This window comes from Pseudopipra pipra, chromosome 1 (assembly GCF_036250125.1).
Source record: "Pseudopipra pipra isolate bDixPip1 chromosome 1, bDixPip1.hap1, whole genome shotgun sequence".
In the NCBI taxonomy this organism is placed as follows: domain Eukaryota; kingdom Metazoa; phylum Chordata; class Aves; order Passeriformes; family Pipridae; genus Pseudopipra; species Pseudopipra pipra.
The window spans coordinates 98807718-98830531 of record NC_087549.1 but is presented as its reverse complement, the minus strand read 5'-3'; the positions used below and the strand labels follow the sequence as shown (position 1 = coordinate 98830531).

The 22814-nt window shown below is 39.9% G+C and overlaps 1 protein-coding gene across 2 annotated transcripts in view; it reads right to left on the bottom strand.

The window, feature by feature from the left end:
- The window catches only part of NFX1 (nuclear transcription factor, X-box binding 1), a 66550-nt gene extending 49864 nt beyond the window's left edge, over positions 1–16686 (bottom strand). For both annotated transcript variants that reach the window (XR_010433376.1, XM_064667144.1), the window contains exons 1-5: positions 16567–16686; positions 11575–12624; positions 8736–8897; positions 3412–3489; positions 676–781 (exon numbers count right to left, since the gene is read on the bottom strand). Coding sequence is in view for 1 of the 2 variants with exons in the window: in XM_064667144.1 (XP_064523214.1) it covers positions 676–781; positions 3412–3489; positions 8736–8897; positions 11575–12624; positions 16567–16591 (1421 nt within the window). In the remaining variant the exon portion in view is untranslated. The remainder of the gene's footprint in view (positions 1–675; positions 782–3411; positions 3490–8735; positions 8898–11574; positions 12625–16566) is intronic.
- Between the last annotated feature and the right edge of the window lie 6128 nt (positions 16687–22814).

The following is a 22814-nucleotide window of genomic DNA, read 5'->3' as shown; positions in this document are numbered from 1 at the left end:
CAAAACAGAAATATGAACAGACACTATGGACCAACTTCCATACATGGAAATTGAAGCTGTATACACTAGGAACAACATATAATTTTTTTTTTACTAGCATGCATATTAATAGATTGAAAAAGATCATCTTATGCTGTTAATCTTAACAAAACTATCACACTGCTAAAAAAAATCTAAAGGAAAACATCCAAAACTGAAAACACAGGTGCTCTCCTTTGCCTCTCTTCACTGAATTATACTAAAACATGTTAGCAAAACCAAATTGAGTTACATATACTGATTAAAATCTCCATGAGGAATTCTGGTTAAACCATCTGGTATCTCAACAAATAGATAAATACAAATAGTGCCCTTTTATCCTCAACAGTTTACAAGCCAAAGAAAGGAAAAAGAAACACAGGAAACAAGTGAGTGGTCCTTCAGTTTAACCAATTCACACTGATCTCAAATTAAGATACACAAACACTATTACATGAAAAGCAGCACCTAAAACATCTAGTGGACAACTGGACACATGTTTAAAATTACTTCTATTCAGTATTATTTCTCTACTTTAATGAAGCTCTTTAGGTTCTAAATCTCTAAGCATATCCTGTAGTCAAAAAATACACAAATAAAGTCTTTGGAAATTTTCTCTAAATCATTTCAATATTCATATGATAAACATTTACTTACATGTTACAAAGATGTGGACAGTCCAAACACTGTCGCTTCTTTCCACAAAGTTCCCCACAGCTATGTGGGATTTCATTTCTATTCCATTCAGGATTGTGCACCTTACCTAAACCATGCCAAAGACAAAAAGACATTTATTGCTTTGAATACAAGACTGATTTTTTTAAAAATATCATACCAAAAAGAAAAAGCTATATTTTCAACACTGGCACTAGTCTTCTTTGAAAAATAAAATTACACAGATGTTTATGTTTTTCTGTACTTTCAGTGCTGATATATATTCAACTTCTTTAAAAGAATATACCTTTGGAATATCAAGCTCCAGAAGATTCTTTCCTTCTGTACTGAGTCAGTGGACGCATAGGTAGCTGGTACTTTACATTAAATTAAACTGATAAAGTACATAAAAATTAAAAGCCTCCTTTAGTTGGTCAGGCTGCGAGGTAGCTAAGAAAATTAAAGGGTGAAATTCACTTGCTGCCTCAACACAGCAGGAAAAAAAAAGGAAAGAAATTTCCAGAAAATAAGATCTAGCTGGTATGGTGATGGGGAACAGAGAGTTAAACAAGGGAATAGGGAATTAAATGACTGGGCAAATTATAAAAGTCACTTCTCTAAAAAGAAGCAGATTCTACATTAATCTAAACATTAAAGGTTGATGAAGTTTGATGAATGCAGCAGGAAGTCTTAAACAAGAAGTACATTAGCTTCGAGTATTCTGTATTTAAGATAAGCACTAAAACATATTTTAATTAATCTGACATACTGCTATCAAATCTCATAGTTCTAAGTGCACAAGATGACTATCAAGGTTAAGGTTAATTGCAATGGTTAACACTCTCTTGGTTTACTTCAAGAAAGGAATTAAATTACCAGTGAAGCAACCAAGCCAATGTTATAGATTTGAGTTGTGACAATTTAAAGCAGCAACAAAAATTTCTGGTGATATAGTTACATAATTTTAACTCTTTTAGTACATCTTTGTATATTCTACAAGTAGTAAGTTTGGAAAATACAAATAAATGCTATAAATAGCTTTCGTTCACCTGAGTTTCAACTAAACTAACTGAAAATTCAGGAAAATCCCAAAAATCAGAAGCTTCAGAAGAAAAATAAGCTAGGAATTTCCTCATAGAAGGGAGGGGAAAAAATAAAAAACCCACACTTAACCACACAGCACATAGTCAGTATTTTGCATCAAATAGAAGATAGCTTTGCACATGTCCAAATTATGTATCATTAATGTAACACTATCTAGAGAAGATCAAACACTTGCATTACAACACTGTGCTCTGCAAATAATAGTACTGCGGACAACTTAAAGTCCTTATTGTAGATCTCCTAAAACTATGAAATGGTCTTTAAGCTCAGGTACAATTTCTTCCCTATTTAACAGACAGAAAAAGTCTAATTTTCATTTGGTCAAAACATTCATTCATGGTCAATTCATTCTAACAGAATTATAATCCCTATACTCATAAAATATTTAAAACCTGTGTCTTAGCTGCACTGCACTGTTCCTAGCCAATTCACTGACACATTGAGATAAAAAGAACTATAGATAAAATTGTTTCCTATTTCAGTTTCTTTAGGGCAAGTTTACTGACACCAAGTTCCGGTCTCAACTTCAGAACATCCTATTTTATAGAAAGAGAGGTGAAACTTTCCAGTCACTCTGACCTAAGGAAACCTACGTGAAATCAATATAGATTTCAGAAATGTAAATCCCAAACAAGACTTATCCACACATGTACAATTAAGTTACATAATTCATTTCTCCTTCTTTGTAATATATTTATGGGCTGGTGAGTGCTATACTCATGTCATTTACCTTTTTTATTAAACATATTGTAATGGGTTTGTTACTCCCTTTGAGAAGGAAACGGAAATAGGATAGGTCATTTGATGTGTATTTTACCAATAAGATATTCCACACTATGTTATGTCAGCTCAGATATAAAAGACGGGAAGGAAGTAAAGGGTTCTCTCTTCTCTTCCTGGTAGCTGCATGGTGGTGGATGGGCTGCTTCTTCAGAGGAGGAAAATGCCTTTCGTGGGGAAGTAGTCTTTATTGTTAATTTTTCCTGTGTGTATAGTGCTTATAGTTCTTTTTTTTCCCCTCTCTGTGTAAATATAAAACTGCCTTTCTTGGTAAATCCTGGGTTTTTACGTTTTTTTTCATCTCCCCTTTTCCCTCTGGCTGGGGCGGGGGGAGATCTGCACAGCCTTGGTGGATATCTGGTGTTCAGCCAAAGTAAACTATCCCAGGACACATATATCCATGTAAAGATCTGAAAAGTCTGAATATTTTTTCCTATTTAACCTGTATGTGTCCCTGAACAACAGAAATGACAAAACTGCTAAATCAATTTAAAGGTTTAGGTAGTTGTATGTTTGGTGCATCTCGCCAAAAAAAAAAGACACAACACATGCAGATTATTTCATTCCTTCTACCGAAGGAAACTTTCAAGATAGTAGTCCAAATCTATCATCATTCCATAAAAATCACTATTTTTACATAATGATATGAAAATATTTATCGCTTCTGACTTAGTATTTCTTTATTTTTCAGGCATCATATGTGTGATTCGCTGTGCACCCACCTGCCAGTGTCAATTTTTTTTTAAGTTAAATTTCAGGCATGTAAGCAAACAAGCACCAACACTGAAATTCATATTAAAAAAAAAAATCAAAATGACAAAACTGTTTTTCTTTACAAGCAAGCAAGAAACTCACCACAGAAACAAGTGTAAGTCTTAGGAACTTGCATAGAAGCATTCTGACAAGCTGGACATCTCCAACCACTATTGCCATCTGTAGATAAAAAAATAAAAGATAAAAAAACCTTGAAAGAGCTAATCTGCAAACCTAGAATAAGTGCTTTTGCCTTGTTTCTTACCACAGGTGCAAACAAACTATTTTTTTCCATTTACTCAGAAGTGGTGAAAAAGCAGGTTAATAAAAATGCATTTTATACAGTATCAACATCTATACAGCAGTGCTACTACATTTGACCAGGCTTCAATTCTTTATTGAAGCAAACTCAAATTTTAAAATTCCATTTTTTCTCGTATCATATGCCCTGCTACAAGATATACTGCTAGAAGATAAGATAGTCGTCATCACATCTAAAGATGTGAGAAACAAAGTGTTAAAAGAGAAGGAAGTGGGTGAGAAAAATGTAATTCTCTAGTCTAAAGCACCACCTATATTTTCCTTTTCTTTATCCTCTCATGAGTCTAAGTGTCCTGTAGAAGACCAGTTTAGTGTTGCTTCATGTCCACAATAAATCAGTGTTACATAAACCAGAATAATCTACTTTGTTCATTTAAAGTTGCTAATACCCAGACATTGACTAGGACATTATTCTTCAAGCTGGTATTTTAAATAGTAATTTTCTTGCTTCTGCGTTCCAGAAGGGTGCTGGTTAGCAGTAAAGGAAAAACTTCAGTGTAAGCAAAGTGACAATAATGAAGATGTTTCCCAAATTCAGTACACATCTGGCTATGAAGAATATGAACGTGAGAGCACTACTGAACACAATGGGGGACGGAGAGGAGAGATATATGCTTTTATATCTATATATAGATATTAAAAAAATTAAATAAACTGATTAGTACTTTCTGTCTCTCTTACCTAATCAATTCAATGCTGGTAAATTAATAAAGCTGTGATTTTAGAACTGTTCTTCACAATTAAGAAATCTGACCAAGATTCATGATATTTTCATGTTACAAAAGCAGAAGGGACTGCAAACAGGAAACTGTCTGATAAGACAATTGCACTACAACAATGTACACACACACCTAGGTTCCCTTAAATTGGGTTGAAGACTTCTTGCGTTAACCATCATAATCCACAGCAATAATGATTTTCACAAACTGAAAATGATCCAAATTATAGGTTCTAGAAATCTAAAGCATGAAATCTAAGGCAATCTAGAAATCCAAGGCATATATTTCATGCCTAGTCTTACCACTCATTATCCTGACTCATATAATTGTGCCACTAAGATTGCTGCAGTGATCTGCACAATTAAGGGCTGAGCAGCTGTAGGACAGTGGCACAAGGCATATATTCTAATATTCATGCTCAAGAGCAATCTGCATTTCCTAAGATTTTTTTTTCTTTTGACTGCTACAAAAAGAAGCATCTCAGAAGAAGCAACTCAGAGAATAGTGTTAAAAGCTACAGGTAAAAACCAACTGACTGAAATATGTATCTGCTGACAAAACTGTTAGCACCTTATGTGGCTCCTCCTAAAGCTAGTATACTAAACCCTAAGGGATTATTTTGTACAGTATACTTAACAACTCCATTAACAATTTCTTTCATTGTTATTCCATGTTATGTTTTCCAAAAGCTGTGAAGGTAAGTCTATCCTGAAAGCTTCGATAGGCCAGCAGGCGGCCTCTCCTATCAGCAACTGCCCAGGAACAGGATGCCTAGTCCTCTAAAAGCAACAGTTTCTCTAGAGTATAGTGAAGGTCCCCATAAAATAGGAACCTTTCACCAAGCAAAACAGCCTTTCAAGATATATTTTGTTCTTCTTCATCACTGATTATCCTTTGCTCTTTTAAGATGTTAATAACATTCATGTGGGTCCACCCACAAGGAACATACAACGGTTGCTTTCCTCCAAAATTAGAATGAATAAAAGTTTTCTTCAGGATTCAGATGCAATTACAGTAGTATAGAATGACACTTGACAGCCACATTTGTAAGGAGTGGTCCTATAAACACTCCTTACAAATCCTGATTACTGAAGAAAATGAGAAGGAGGATGACCCTACAGAAAGAATACTCCATTTTCTTGACTATTCTCATAAACAGAAGCAAAGTAGGCAGAATTCCAACCAAAGACAGCAAAGGGCAATTGTCTAAGCAAAATCACACACCTCATTCCATTTTATTAGAGATTGTTTTAGTATTTGCTATCCTCTCCCTCCTTCTGAGATAAAAAGATTCCTTACTTATACTTTATTACTTACTTATTACTTATTTATTAATTATTAATTCAGAAGCCATGTTAGAGGCCAGCATTGGATTGGTACAGATCACTAGCCCACCTGGAAGTAGAGGCCATGGGCAGAATAGAAAGACACAGTTGTAATAACTCAAATTCATCCGATCCTTCCAGACAAAATAAAAGTATCAGTTAAATTACCTTTACTGCAAAGAAGGGACAAAACGACTTAAACTTTTGTTCCACCAATGTAAGTGCATCATTGAAACATCAGTTTTTTAAAAAAGTTGAAAAAGGAAGGGGGCAAGTGACAACCATTTCCCCTTTATAAAGTTCTTGTGTGCAGTGCAGATATTTTTGTCAGATTGACCTTAGCTGTGTGATATCTAAAGGTCACATTCCTTCAAGACATAATTCAAAATGTGAGATGCTTGTTTCCTCATAGGAAAGAATCTTTCCACATGATGGCAAAGTGATGCTCAGTGCTGCTGACAACCTACACTGCAGAAATACTAAATGTTGGATGTCAACTGGTTGAGGTTCAGATGCAGATTGAGATCTGCATGAGAGTCCAAGACAAGAGGTTACAAACTGCCAACAAAGGGCACAAAGATGGGTGACACCAGCCAGGTGAAGAGACACTGAGACACATCAGTAGCTGTGAACGGCCAACCTTTTAGATAACAAAGGGCACAGAGACCAGTGGCCTGAGCCAGAGAGCCAGGTGGATGGGCACTGGGAGAGATAGCAGGAGTGGAGGATTCGGGAGTAAGAGTGAGCTTTGTGCACCCTTGGACTCTGACGGATAAAAGTCCAGGAGTCTTTTGTTCAGGGTCCCTCCACAGAGGCACCAGCTTTAGCTGTTTCTGTATTACTGAACTGTGAATAAATTGTTTACGTGACTAGACATCTGAGACTCTGCTGTGGGAAACCTGGGGTCAAACTGGTAAAGAAACCTGGTCTGACTGTGTGAGCTTGGTGTGCAGGGAGTAAAGCCGAGCACCTGTTGGTTCACTGCAGCCGCCTGCTGTGAAGGGGCTTCGGTCCCAGCAGTTAAAGTGTCTGGTGTTGAGAGTGTGACTGCCAGAGAGCCTTGTAAATGCTCAGACTGTGAGGTTTCCTTAACACAAATCACAAGTCTAATGTTAGCAGACCGAGAAGACAGTAATGCCCTGTGACTCCCCACAGATAATCAGGAGACCCTTTCACTTGCCTTGGCCAAACCAGATGCCATTTTTCAGATGACTGTCAAGACAATAGAAGGCAAAGAAGTCTCAGAGGAAAGACATCTTCAGTAAAAGAGAGTCCCTAAGAAGAAAGATACTGTAGAGTGCAAGAAGACTGTTACTCCTTGTTCTTCAAGGAGTTTCTAGAATCTAGACATCTAGAACTAAAAATAGTTCCTTGCCCTTCTTGTCATCCAAGGATGTAGAGCCTTGGATGTGTGTGGACATCTTTTACTTCATTGACACTGTGCAGCAGGATGCTCTGCCCTGGAATGTGATCAAGTAACTCAACACTTTGCAAGGCTATCAGTGGTGGGCTGAGAGGGGGCTCATGTGCTGGTTTTGGTGTTGAATTATGCTAAAACCAGTTGTCACATCAACCCCAAACTAACATCTTGATAGTGAGGCAAGGATTTGGCAGATAAGCTGCTAAGCTGACCTGGAGACATGACTAGCAGTCAATCAGTTTTATATTATAAAGTCCAGTTCCATGTTCATATAGTAGATTTCTTCTAACGTACTCTTCTTGGAATGTGTGTGGAGTTTTCTCCCTTGAAATAGAGGTACCTCTCAAGTATAGTCCTGGAGGTTGAGTGAAAGAGATTTTTGCCCAGGACAATTGGTATGGGTGAGTTACATCAAATCTTGACTTAATAATTGTTTCTGGGTTTTTTTGCTAGCTTTAATATAATTGCTTTGATATAGTGCACTATACTATATTATACTAAACATTCTAGCTTTTATGCACTGTAGTAAATAACTCTGATTAAGATCCTTTGTCTAGCCATTTGTCATAATAAATAATACATTTTATATAAATATATCCAGTTTGCCATCTTTAACCCTGCAGGACAAAGTTGTACTCAAAACGACTGACAAAGCCTGATGTTAAGATTGGATCCAGCTCCCTGGAGGTGCCTCTCTGAGAAGGACTTCAGAAAGCAAGGGGGTCCTTTCTGCACCTCGTGACTCAATAGGAGCTTCTCTAATAAACTTTGAAGCTCCCACTGCTACCCGCAACACACAATGATCTAGAATAGTTCACTTTCCTCTTCAACTGGACCCACCTTTGCATTGGTGCCAACCTGATGGCCTGCTGCGGACCTGAAAATTTTTATGCTGGTTTCTCTCCCGCACTGTACAACGCCACCACTGTACAGCTGCAAAACTCTGAAAAGTTTACTCAGGACCTTTGCTCAGACACTTTGCCAGGCACATGCAGACACATGCATACTCAACCCCCCCTCGATGCCACCAGACTTCCAGAATCTTCCAGAAAGATGCCCACAGATCTTCTGTGCACGCCCAGAACCTCTCCTGGAGGAGGTATTGGGGTACTTATTGGAAGAATCAGGATTATAAACCCCCCAATTTTTGATGTGTATGCAGGCCCCCTCCTCTGATGGACCAGGACTATGTATTGCAACCTTGATCACCCACACGTCACTGGAGCCACGGATGGTGATATCTATCTCTTTTCCTATTTCTCTCTATTTTTCTCTTTCCAATTTTCGTCTCTTAGGAATGGCTATATACCCCTTCTCGAATCTGTTACCTTTTTTTCCAGTTATGTTTCAAAGCAGTAGCTCTAATAAAATTCATTGCTTTATCAGTTATTTAGCATCATTTCTCTTTAATCCACCCCAACAGATCCCTTTAACAATGAACCTAACTGCCCTGCCTCAGAGGTGGGTACAATATTGGTTACCCTAAACCAGTATTTTTAAGTAGTTTTCCAACACAAGAAACAGATGAACGTGGCTACTAGATATATTTGAGAGAAAAATTATTTATACGTATAATATATATTTGAGAATATATATTATATATAATAGGTAAATATAATATAAATTTGAGAAAATACCAACCTTCCGCTTGTGAAGCTGGTGATCGTGCCCACTTCTTAATGCAATTCAGGTGGAATACATGATAACAATTCTGACAGCTCCACACTGGGGCTACTATTCGGACCACCTCACAGCACACCATGCATTCATACTTTTCTGTGGTCAGCTGTTCAATCAATGACCCTGCAAATGAAATATATTATTTGTGCATAAAACATCAGCTAGCTGAAAAACAAAATTCAAATTAAATTCCAGTATTTCTTTTAAATCATAACAAAACTTCTTTTAGCCGTGTGGCTATAAATAAGATATTGGTTTACTCCTGGAAGATTTCAGTTTGATACTTTGTATATATTTCTTTAGTTTCAGAGTAGAAAGGGAATGAGATTCCCATAAAAGTGGCAACAAAAATTCCTGTTGATGAATGGCACTCATTCTGATCTTACAAATTAGTTAATAGTCTTAAGAGTGGCAGAAGCTTGAGATTTAACTCATCACTTTATATGGGAACTTTATCTTCACATAAATTTTAAACCAATAAGATGAAAGTTCTTAGCTACAGAAATTTCAGCCAAAATTAAACTTAATTCCTATCCTTGAGTATTCCTGGGGGACCACACAACACATATCAACAGTGGAGTGCCTGAATTATGGGAAAAAGCTCTTTGTAAACTGACTGTTTTAGGAGTGGAATTACTGGGAAACAACAGTAGAAGTACAGGGTCTTTTGAGCCATATTAAAGAATGCAAAAAAGTACTTTTTGAAAATAAAGAAAGAACTCCACATGAAAGTCAAAACCACCTGAAAAGTTAGATGTGCAACCATAACAAAAGCACAACACAGCTTCATTTCTGCCATCTTAATTTTCCCATCAAGGTAAGGCTACCAAGTCCACCTTAAAAATGTCCACTGAATTTTAAAATATCTTAAATACAAGTGTAAAATAAAAACGTAACATTTTTAGAGTGTGACAATAGAAGGAAAGTTTGAATTCATAATGAAGGAAAAGAAAATGAAAATAACAGAAGAAAATTACTATTAATTCAAAATGTGCTTGTACCACACATGACTGCAAGCAAGCCCATGGCTGCCTGGAAACTTGCAAGTGTTAACACTGTTTGCTCTCCTTAATAGGATTTTCAAGTTTCTTTTCTAGCCCTCCTGCATCAAGCACCACAAGATTTAAAATTAACAGTCATTTCTCCTTCTGTTCTCCCATAATTACTATCTGCTGTAAAAGAAGCATCCTCACCTGAAATGCACTTCTTTTCTCCAGAAGTGTAAAGCTATACGATACTCAGAAACTATAGCTATACCATAAACAGTTCTTCCATCAACGCTGCCTCCGTACGATCCTAAACATCCACTGGTCAGATTTTGTGACCAATACATCTGTTCTAGAGCAAGCAGCAGTCACAAGTATTGAGGCCATGTTACTGAGAACACAACGGCGATGGGCAGGGCACGTCTCCAGGATGCAGGACCACCGCCTCTCTAAGATCCTGCTTTATGGTGAACTTGCCACTGGCTGCCGCATGAGAGGAGCCCCAAAGAAAAGATACAAGGACTCCTGAAACAACATCTCAGCCTCGGCCATATTGATCACCATAACTGGTCTACTCTGGCCTCCAATCGGGAGGCCTGGAGACACACCATCTATAACGCAGCTGTCTCCTTTGAGAATGCATGCAGGATCACTCTCGAGGAGAAAAGGTAACGCAAAAAGAACCGTGTCTTGCAGAATACACCATCTAAGGAGTCTTTCTGCTGTGCCTTTTGCAATCGGATATGTCTGTCATGTATTGGCCTCATAAGCCACCAGCGTGCCTGTATCAAATGTGGATAGAGCCTTACCAAATCTTTGTTCGCGAAGCCTAGCCATGATGGACCATAAATAGTTAAAAAAACACAAACTCAGTCCTCTGAAAATAGTAGAATAGAAATAGAAGAGATGCTGAGAAGCAAAATTTTCAATAGATTTGATACCACAGTTACAATAACAAGAACTACTCTATCCATCTCTATCATTCTGGGCTGCAGAGGATAAGGTTGAGATGCTTTGTAAAAAAAACAAACTAATATCATTCTTGGTGTTTCTCCTTATTGCCTCTGAACACCTAAGCCTCACAATTTAAGTGCACACTTATGTAAAACTGAAAGAAAAAGCTACCTAGGTTTCTCTTGAAACAGAAACGTTTTTTAGTGTTTCTAATAGCACTGAAGAGATTCAGCTGATTTCTATTTAATGTTTTCAGTCACTAGTGGTATGAGTCAGCAGAAAATTCGCTCCGACATTCAAAACCCGTGAGTCTGCTTTACACTGCGAACAAACACTACATTTCTGTTCTCAAACTTCCGAAAATAGTGTCCAGAGATCGCCTCTATTTCTAATCACCTTTCAATACTACAATTGTAGGAAAAAACCACAAAATTCAGTTAGAAGCAGAACACAGTTTCTCTGTCTGGCATTTTCCTATTTCTACATATAACATGAGAAAACTCATTCTGCAAAAATCAGTTTAGCATTGTCCTCCTCCAGTCCCATTGTTCAGAATGCTTAGAAGTTTACTCACACAACACACACATTTTAACATGGTCCCTGACCAGGTCATCATTTGCAGTTCGACAGTGAAACAGAAAAAAACTTTAAACAAAATCTGTCCTTCCCTAGTAAACTTATAGAACATGTCACTCAGAAATTATGCATCTACATTTAATTCTACCTTCCGAAACCAATACCAATCTAATGTGAAATAATAAGCCTCTTCAGCTACTCAAGGCAGTAGTTGAAGAGAAGAGTTTAAATTATTCATGATTGTATCTTTAATGCAGGAGTACAGAACAGTCTGGAAAGCTTACCGGTATGAGTTTCTTTGTTTTTTGGTACATCACTTTGCTTTTTCCAGTACTGGGTCCAGCTAAAATGAAGTGCAGGTGCTTGATCCCCCTTTAGCAGGAACTTTCTTCCACTGAGTCTAAGAGACTCAGACAATTGATGCCTGACTTCCTTGGTCAAGTTTTCATCATTTTTGTGGACAGGGAGTTCTTTCTTCCTTTCATTTTTATCTTTTGGAGTATATGCAAGAGAAGACTTCTTACCTACTTTTGTATTCTTACTACGGTGAGAATCATGTCTTTTCTGACACTCCTTTTCTACTGAGGGTTTATTCCACACAGGCTTCCGGGGATATCTTTTGTTTAGATAATTGTAGCCTTTTTGCTCATCCCCACTACCAACAGGTGCATCACAGAATGCCTTTCCAACAGAAGATTCTGAAGAGTCAGACTGTATCAAATCCAAAGATGGAACATTTTCAAGCAGCTCTACTTTCTGTTTAGAGCTCACTCTCTTTTCACGGTCATGTACTTGCTTTCCCTTCTCCCTGAAACCTCTTCCAGATGCATGCATCAGATGCGTTTTCTTTGGCTTTGCTCCTCTGCTATCTGCATTAGGTACCTCCCTGTCACTCTCTGAGGAGAGAAAATCATTGTATCCTCTAGGAGGTGCTCTTCTACTAGGTACTATTGCAACACCTGAAATCTCTGGACCTGCAGCAGCATCAGCAGTACTTTGCCTTATCTTATTTCTAGTACATGTGCTATCATTTCTTGATCTGTGCAATCTCTGGCTTAGCAAGTTGCGATTCTTCAAACTTTTACTGGTACTAAAATACTGGTGGAAGTCTTCAGAATTCCCATATTGACTTTCTGGATTACAAAAGCCATGGTGCTTTGTGGAAGAGGTTTCATGGTCTGTACCTCTTTCAGAAGACAGACTAGGAAATGATAAATTACTTCTATTCTGATTACTGTTAGACTCTTTCCTATCTTTATTCACCCAATTTATATCTGTAGGTTGTCTTTCTCCAGGAATGGAATCAGCAGCATCAGGATTGAAATTCAATGTACCTAAAAATTAAAAAATAAAAGCAAATATGTAAAACTGTGAAATAGTAAATACTTCTTTTCAGCAAAATTACTACACATGCAAAGGTACAGAAGTTCAATCAATCCCACATTTCACACAACAACTGCAAACAAGTTTCCAGAAACTAGAACTGAATCATATAGTGCTTTGTAGAAGACTCCTCTTGTTATCTTTACAGAAGGACTGTGATGACCCAGAGTTAAGAATATAAAAATAAAAGATAAAGAAAAACTTTTGAAGCAGTACAAGACATGCAAGTGTGATAATCAATGTTTAATATCTGAAGTTTTTCCTAGCATGTTTACATACATACACGAACCTGAAGAAAAAGGGGTTCTTTAAATACAATTGTCTACATCTGAAATTTTAATATTATACAAAACTTTGAATATAAATTAAAAGTAGCAATAGTAAATGTTTGCATGAACTCTGATTATACTGTTCTACATACAGACATATTAAACAGTAAAGGGACTATCCAGGGCAGCTTTGCAAAATTATTTTTCTGAGGCCATCAACATGAACCATGCTTCTACTTCAGAGGTCTTCTGTAATTTCTATGTCTCTAAATAAAAGAAAGAGGTGCACATAGGAAACCCTATGTTGCTCAATTTCCTGTAACATTGTGCCAGCAGTGCCTGCCTGCAACAGAAATTATTAGGTGAATATCAGGGACAGTTTAACAGTTTGTGGCATATTGGATAAGTCTTACACAGGAACGTAAAAAAGAGAAGAAATTTCTCAAATCTCATGGGGGTAGTACCGATTTTACACGTTGAGTAGGTTACCCCTCATGGTAGGGCAGGGTGCAGTTTATTCCTGGTTCATGAGAATTCAAAGAAATAAGTGCTTAGGCTATGACTTAGGCCAAGAGACTCTCCAAAAAGCTAATGCTACCTAGGTCTCTCAAGTACTGTTACAGGTTTAAAATCGTCTCTTGTAATTTTACCATACCACCATTAGGGGGTACGTGCTGACAACAGCACCATGATCAATACAGAGGTGGAACGAAACAAACAATACTGATTAGTACCAGTTTTTCTGACTGGACAAGCACTCATTTTTTTAATTGACCCCTTTTTATCGAGATACTATTTTTGGCTGAATTTACGGGTGTCTCGAGTACTGCGTGCAGTTTTGGGCTCCACAACAGAAGAAGGGTATAAAAATATTAGAATGTGTCCAAAGGAGGGCAACAAAGACAATGAAAGGACTAAAACACATGAGAGGCAGCTGAAAATACTAGCCTTGTTGAGTTTGGAGGAGACTGAGGGGTGACCTCATTGCTGCCAACAGTTTTCTCATGAGGGAGAGCGGAGAGGGAGATGCTGATCTCTTCTCCCTAGTGGCCAATGATAGGACATGATAGAACGCCTTAAAGCTTCATCAAGGAAAGATCAGACTGGATAGTAACAGGAAAAAATTCTTCAATTAAAGGGCAGTCAAGTACCAGAAAAAGCTTTTCAGGGAAGTGGTCCTGAGCCCAAGCTTTTTAGTGTTCAATAAGTGCTTGAATAATGCTCTTAGATATCTAGTTTAGCTTTTAGGTCACTCTGTGTGATGTCAGGCACTGGACTCAATGACCCTTTCGAGTCCCTTCCAACTCAATATTATATGTTCAGTTTATATACTATCTCTTAATTTAATTTGAGGACTGATGTCTTCAGTTTTAAGTAATTCAAATAACCAATTTTGTCACCTAAAGACAGATGACAATATAGTGTGTACATAACAATGTATTTGTGTCAGCACTATGAATACCCAGACAAGAAATGGTCCAGTCCGCTGAACATGAAGCATAAGTTACATGGAAGACACTCCCTGCAAATCTTACAATACCGGTATTAAGCTGTACCAGAAAGAAAAAAAAAAAAAGAGGAATGGCGCATTGACTTTCCTGTTCACCCTTACAGGCTTTAGAGAAACTCTAAAGATATCTTCAGTTTAATGATGCATTGTACCATGTAAAACACTCAGCTGCCATCGTGAGGGCAAAAACCAAAAACTACATTCAACAGCAATTACACCAACTGATAAAAAAATCCATTAACAGCTCTTAAATACAATGCATTTGTCCCTTCTAGGTGCAGAGGGACAGAAACTAGAAAGGCATATCAATGTGAATACTTATTCTACAGTTGCCTTGTTCCTTATATTCTTCCTCTTTGTTGTTTTCCTTGTTCACTATTGGCAAAATACACTGGATGGGCTGCACATCTGCAGTGTTTGAAAACTGTCATTCTACAACTCCCTGATCTACCCCAAAAGCAGAAACATCTTTCCGTTTTAAGCTCCTAAAATCATACACTCACTCTGTCCATGAAGTTGCAGGGCAAAAGCCAGTTTACACCCTAACACTGCACAAGTGCAATTCAAAACTTACCTATGAGATTGTTGTTGATAACACAGTACTGCCACAACACTAAATCAACTTCAGAACTTATGCCATGCAACAGTATCTGTTCCAATTATCTTAAGTATTATAAGGCAAGCATAGAAGTGGTGCATCATCCAGACTAATCTACTGCTTTTCAGTAAAGCAATTTTTAGCTCAGTATACCTATTTAAGACTTTTTATTCCAATATATGTAAACCATACAAAAGATTTCACAATCAAAGCTGACCTGCAGCCTGACAGAAAGATAATCAGACAAGCAGACATTTGACTGTACCCACTTTACTGAAACTATCAATCTCTGCTCTCTGAACCATGTCCTGCCACAAGGCAGCTGAGGGCCCATTTTCACACCACCAAAAAATGACCTCAAGTAACTTTTCCGTCATGATAGCCAGGCTGCCAAGAACAGGGGATGCTGTTTAGGACATAAACTAATGATAATCTGAATCTCAATTAACAACAGGGTGCTGCAAAAGTAGAGATTGATATTTTCTTCTTCACCCAGGACACAAAAATTCCAGGATTCTCCCTGACAGAAATCCAACAACTCTATAAACAATGAAATGAGTTAGCTCATCAGTGGACTTCAATGTGACATTTATTACCTGAGAAGTCTACCTAGACTAGAAGAAATTAAGAATGTGATGAAAAAACTAAATATTGTTAATTACTCTAGGCAACAGTGTTATTTCTGGATACATGCTCAAGACACAATTACATAAGGATTATGTGCCCATAATGCATGATAAATCATTAAATGCAAGGCTGGAATATAGATCTTGAAAGGTTTCCCTCCTTTTCCTCAGCAGCCACAACCAATAAAATTAAAATTAATCTGAACTTGCATCATACAAGTACACAGGGCAAAACAAATAAAAGAAAAAGCGTTTTCTTGCACTTGTGGCGCTAAATCCCCGTCCAGGTCGGCTCGGGTCCTTATGACGCTCTCCACTCGTGAGCCCTTGCCGAGATCACTCTAGACAGGTAGCACCTATTCTAAGCAATAACCTCCTGCACGTCCAAGACCTCTACTCACAGATTCCTCGAAAAGCCGAGGTTTTACAGCAGCTTGTAGGGCTAAGACATTGTCACTGTCATTGCCCTGTGCAGGCAGCCTGAAACCCGGCTTTCACGGGTACGGGTGTGGACAAAGAGCAGTAGATTCTCCCGAAACCAAGCGCCTCTTTAGATTTTCTCTGACATTACCATTCCTTTGTCACATACTAGAAGCTCGTACGTTCCTCCTCAGGCAAAATTCTCCCTAGTGCGTCCTGCGGCACAGGCGAACCCAGCCATTTTGAGCGCCACAGGCGCCGCCAACTTGCGGCGGGCGGGGGCGGGGCAGCGGCAACAGGTGGTGCCGCAACCCGCACCCCTCGACGAGCCAGCACTCGGCGACGACCGCCATGGCGCAGGCTTCTGCCCGGCAGTATCGCTGCGGAGTGATGGCCGCTCCTTCCCTTCACTGGGCCCACCCCGCCTGCAGGCCTGAGCCCCCCCGCCCCAGCCCGGCAGTCGCATTCACCTGCGCCGGGCCGCGCCTCCGCCATGCCAGCGCCAACCTCGCTCCGCGGTCCGGCGTCCCTGCGGCCGCGCACGCGCACGGCTCGCGCCCGCGCCACCACCAAGGCCCGCCTCTGCGCGCGCAGCCGCACGGAGCCCCGAGCGCGAGCGGAAGAGCAGAGGCGCACACGAGGCGAGAGGGACAGGGCGGGGCGGGGCGCGGACGGCAGCACCCTCCGCTGGGCCCTGAGACCAGCCGGTGCCGAGCGGGGGGTGCTGCGTGTCCGGCCGACGGAAAGAGCTGGAAATCGGAAGCCTTCTGTGATACTGCAAAGGAGGAAGAAAGGAAAACTAACAGCGACAAAGAAATGCTAGCGCTGGCAATAAATTTATCATTTGTTTGGCAATCGGCTTGCCTGCTGCGTTTAGACCCCGGCTAAGCGGGCCAAGAGCAGGAGGGTGGGTTCAGGACAGCTAGTGTCTCTGTCTCAGTGCAAAGAGGTGCTTTCTGTAGCCACAAGATAGAAAGCAGGGATGTGTCATCAGGCTGTCAATTGCATCTTGCATGCAACTGCTTAAAGGAGGTGACAGAGACACACACGTATCATCCCAAAAAGCCCACACAAGAATTCCCATACTCCAGCTGGTGCTGCAGACAAATCTTATGCTCCAGCTACAAATACTCCATAAGAATTGCATGATTCATCATACTGCGGGTTTCAGCACCAGTGTTTAACCATTGTATGATTCAAACCTCCCTGCAGAGGTTTTACAGTACATCTACTGAACATTTCGGAGTCCTTACAGAGCTGCTGATCTTTACAGACACTGCAGAGAAAGTTCACAGTTTTATAGCATCAGCAGCTCTGAAGAATGGCACCTCAGGAGCACTGCTGCATGCAGTCTGTCTGCATTTTGACCTCCACACTCCCCTGGTGAAAGTCTCCCTTCGAAGTTCCATTTGCTGCATAGCTCTATTGCTCCTAGTCGGCAAAGTTCACGACTTTAAAGCCCTTAAAGAACCAGTGGGCTTATTGCAGAAACACTAGCCATTGAAATGCACCCCAGACTCCTGACATTGCAGCGGAAGTTTGCAAACCAGTATAGCAATGCCCTTATGACGATGCTACATGTTTTGCCATGCATTTTGAGTGTGTTTGAAGTGCATTTTGAGTGTGTTTGAAGTGCTTTACTATATGTAAACATGGTGATCATCTAAAGTTGCAAAGAAAGGTACGCAGCAGTGGCATCCCTTCAGAGACACATGGTTTTCCAGCTGCTGTCAAGAAACTTGCAATAGTCCTCTGGTTCCCATAGACTTCTCTGTAACTACTGTAAAGATGTGTCCATAATATTCACATAGAACTACTAAAAATGTTTAACACTGCTTTTCATGAATACCACAGTACTACCACTTCAGCATCCACACTCTTTTTTTGTTACCACCAAGAAACCAGTTTCTGTCTGGAAAGTACTATAGGGATTTTCACCTGTATGTTCTGCTGCACATTTGCCAATTATTAGGTCCATACAGGTCTTCCTTTGTTCTCTGTTTTCCCTTTTTATCGAAACAGTTCTGCTTTTTTTTTTTCCTTTCCTGTCTTAAATTGCATTGGGACAATTCCATCCACTCCTGATAGCCTAACTTAATTGCCTAACATTTCTGTACGCGCATGTGATTTTATTTTCTTCTTTAATTTGGCAAAAATAGTCTTTCTATCTTTTCCTTATAATTTCTTCTTTTCAGCTCAAGGGTAGGACAAGGATCTCCCCACTGTATCATACACCTTCTCTTAAAACATGTTTTTTGTTTCTACTTTGTCACGCTTGAATATTTATTTCCCCATCTTTTTGCCATTTATCACTCATTTCTTTTTTCAGTAGTTGCTTTTTTCCATCTGACCAGTATGCCTGTCAGGAAGTAGCAGGGACAGAATGCTCCATATGTAAAGTAGAGCTGGGAGCTGAGAGTCAGTAAATTCCACAATACCTGAGCAAGAAGAGCAAAGCAAGTTCACCAACAGCCCAGGCAACAGGTCAGGTTGCTATGCGAGCCTGTAATGACAAGGCAGCTCAAGGCAGAAGTCAAGCCAGCAGGCAAGGATTAGAGAGGGTAGACACAAGCATATCTGCAACATAGTTCAGGAGGAAAGGACAAGAGCAGGTATTTTAAAGCAGCAGGGGAAAGAGCAAGGGGCAAGCACCTACTGAGGTTTTTCAAGGCCTGAGAGCTACTTACAAAAGTTGATGCTGAGCTCATCCAGACAAATGCCCAGGGTGGGGGCAAGGCACATGGGAGAGATGTACTCAGGTCTCTTACATAGATGTCTTCGGCAGCAGGGATGCCTATAAACAGCCTTGCCTTCAAGGGAGAGGGGGAGATGAGATAGAGAAGCAGAAGGAAGGGAAACCCTAGCCATTGTTGTCTGTGTCAGCATGCATGCCAAGAAGATAAATCTCTAACAGAAACATATTCACTCCTGAGCTGGCATCACTGTATAGTCATTTTTAAGAACCAGTCAGCGACTGGGGTCAGTGACTACTGAGGACATGCTTTGACATGAAGACAGCAAGGTTGTCATGATGCTGAGATTCTGGTGAGGAAGATGAAATGGTCTACAGCCAATAAATTACAAGTCTAGATGTTCAGCATGAGTCTTCTGCATATATACAATACCCTTTTTTGCAAAGGATTTCCTGGAATTCCTGTTTTTTAAAGAAGCTGTTCCTAGGTAATTCCAGATGCCATTAGGGTTGCAATCCCTGCATCCAGAAGCAATAATCTAATACAGTACTGTGTACACCTCCAGAAGGCAAGGGAAGAATGCTGTGGGCACAGTCAATTGCAGCACACAGCGATGTCCTCTCTCTTTCGTCCTTTCCTACCTTACATAAAGCCCTTATAGACAAGTGAAAAAAAAAAAAAAGTCCACCAGCATGTGCTTTCGTTTAAAAAAAAAAAGTCTGTTGCTGGGGACAGCTTTTCAGAAGCATCCTTCCAAAAGCTAAATTTGGGCATAAATTGAAAATAGAAACCAAACTTCTGACAGATGAAAAGTAAACCACACCATGAGACAGGCTAAAAGGGTTTGAAGAACAACTTACATAAGGCATAAAATCTAATAATAAACCCCTTTCAAACACTTCAGGCTCTGGACATCTCCAGACAGACTGCAGCACCAGGAAAATTAAAAGAAATTTAAAGGAGCATACAGAGAAAATAACCAAAAATCTAAACTCATTCTTTACATCTGTGCTCACTGCAGCAGATATGGATTCCTGAGCCAGCTCTTCTTTTTTAGAAGGGCACTCACCAGGGGTTATGTCTTGAAAGATTCAGTATGTAATATATAGGTTATGGAACATACAGGCAAAATTAACAGTAATAAATCACAAGGACCAGATGGTATATACCCAGGAATTTTAAAAGAATTCAGAGGTGAACTACAAATGTCCTGTGTCATAGTATGAGATTGGCCCCCCTGAGAGTTGGGGGCTCAGAGGTGATTGGGTGCCAGGGCAGTGTTCCCTGGAGAGCCAATCACCACTTGTCTTGTCCACTTCTGCTAAAAATCATATATACACAGCACCGGAAGCTGCTGGCAGTGTTTTGCTGTTGGTGTCTACTGTGTGTAGGTGGAGAAGGCCAGGAGGTGGCTGGGCTCCTTCTTTCCCCCCTCCGGGGGGGGAAGGGGAGCCTTGTGGCCCCCAACTCTGCCTAGGCCAGAGTTAGAGGCAGCATTTAGAGTGAATGTGAGGGATGCAGCTCACAGCATCTGAGGTAAGAGGAGAGAGGCAGGCTTTGCAGCCAAGCCCTCTTCCCCCTCCTTTCTGCAATTAAGCTGTGGAGGGGGGGCTTTTCTTTCTCTCCACTGTAAAGTGGAGGAGAGGCTCAGCATTGGAGCAGAGCCAAAGTGGACGGGCTAAATATAGCTCAGAGCCAGGGAAAGGAATCCCAGGCAAAATTGGAGACGGACCAAAGAGAGAGGCCCAGAGGATGTCTCTGCCGTGATTTAAATGCAAGACAGCCGAAAACCCGGAGGAGGAATCAACATTCCAGGACACGTACGTTGATAAGCTACACTACAGCAGCCTACGAATCGAGGTATGAGACTGAGAAAGAGAGGTCACACAGCAGACCGAGGAGAAAGGATTCAAAGCTATCTTCTTGGACTTCGTGAGGAGAAAAACTGCAGCAAACAGCTTGAGGTTGGTAGGGAGTGTTTCGGGCCCTGAACACTCCCACGAGAGAGAGACTGGTTATTTCCCAGCCTTGAAAGGCTGTTCCTGGACTAAAGTTAAAGGGAGGGGCTTAAAGGACTGATAGAAGTGTAATAATATATATATATAGTTGCCTTTAGTTTGTATAATATTTATTTGTGTAAATAAATGTATATACTTTCCCTTTCCCCTATAGAAGCCTCTGGCCTGAAAGTTTCTCTCTGGTGTTGGGATAAATTGTGGGAAGGGGTGGGGGAAAGCCTGGAAATTGGATTTTGAGTTTCTAATGTGGCTCAAACTGCCACACCTGAAAAACTTCTAATATAAAACTGCTTTGGTAGGAGAAGACAGGGATGTGTCAGCTATAGCTGACTTTAAAAAGCTGATTTTAAAAGAATGCTATAAGAAATCTAGAAAAGTACAGGCCTGATGTCCATAGCGGGCAATTTAATGGAAACTGTAAGATAGATCAGAATTAGTAAGCATATGCATAAAGATGTTGTAATAGAGATGAGTCATAATGGCTTTTGTAAAGAACTGCCTCACAATTCCACTGAAACGTTTATGAATCCCTTGTGGCTAAGGGAGATAGATCCTGGAATCCTGACCAGGGATTTCTGGAAGGTATTTGGAGAGGCCAGTCATCAGCTCTCAAAAGTTAGACTGCCAAGAAATAAATAATTGCAGGACTAAATAACTGATTGAAAGATAGGAATCTATAGCAGGAATCTACAGTAGGAATCAATAGCCCATTTTCACAGTAAAAGGAGGTCATCAATAGAGTCCCACAAGGAAATGTTTTGGAACCTAATCTGTGCAACATATTTCTCAAAGATCTGAAAATGGCAGTGTCAGAGTCTGCTTACAGTACAGTGTTATTTAGGGAAATATAGGCAATGGCAGGCTGAGAAGAACTGCAAGCAGAAGAGTCTTTGGTACTGGGTATATGGGCAAAAAAATGGAAGCAGGGCATATGGGAATAAACCATCCTATCTTCACATTTGAAATAAAGAGCCCTAAGCTGTTACAACAGTTATAACAGGTAGTTGTATGAGAATGTCTTTTTTATGCTCAATAGTGTGAAAAAAAAAGCAAATCAAATTATTAAGCATTGCTAAGAAAGGAGTAAAGAATAAACAGAGATAACACCAAGACAGTGTAAGAATTGATCAATACTATACACAAATCCAGGTCCTCTATCTCAGAGGACAAAGGAAAAGGGAAAGGTTCAGAAAAAGGCAAAGAAAAAGGGATCATAAGCAAGAATGACTTAGATATGTTGCCTAAAAGAAGCACTTAAAAGAAACCTCTAAGTTTTAGAAATAAGGCATTCTTTAATCAGCACTGGGTGCACTGGTCATCATTTTGCCAAAATTCACCCTGAGGTATCTTCACTACAGCTTATATGTCAGTGTTACATGATTATTCATTTTTCATTCCCTGCATTCCTGTTACATATTCACGGAATTTCCCAACACTTATTAACATATATGCATATCTTGTTAAGGTCTCTGAGGGTCTTCCTCAGTGGTCTTTGGTGGTCTTCTTTGAAGCCCCCCAAAGTTCTAAGTGACCACCTTGTGAACTTCTTCAAGTCAGTGCACCTGGTTAAAAAGTAACTGGGTGTTGCCTAGCTGACTGCCTCAGTTCCCCCCTTCATTGTTTCTTTAAATCAGTTGGCTCAGCTATCTGTAGTTTCTATGTTGTTGTTCTGAAAAATATGTCGGGGTTGACAGCAGGTCTGTCGGAAGGAAGACAGGACTGTAGAAGCTGATATCCTGAACTTCCTGCAAAGTCACCATGAGCTTGCTAGAGCAAGTCACTGTGAGTCTGCAAATGCTGAATCATTTGCATTGAGTGAGTTTGCTGTAGGGCAGCCAATCCTGAGGTATGTTTATGAAGAAACACCAATTATAATGCAACATGTATGTTACACTGGGGAGTACAAATGTCAGAGATCTGTTGCAATAAAGATGCTATCCCTCTCCTGTCCTATTTTTGGAAAAAGACTGTTTCTGTGTTGCTTTGGCCATCTAAACAGCAACATAT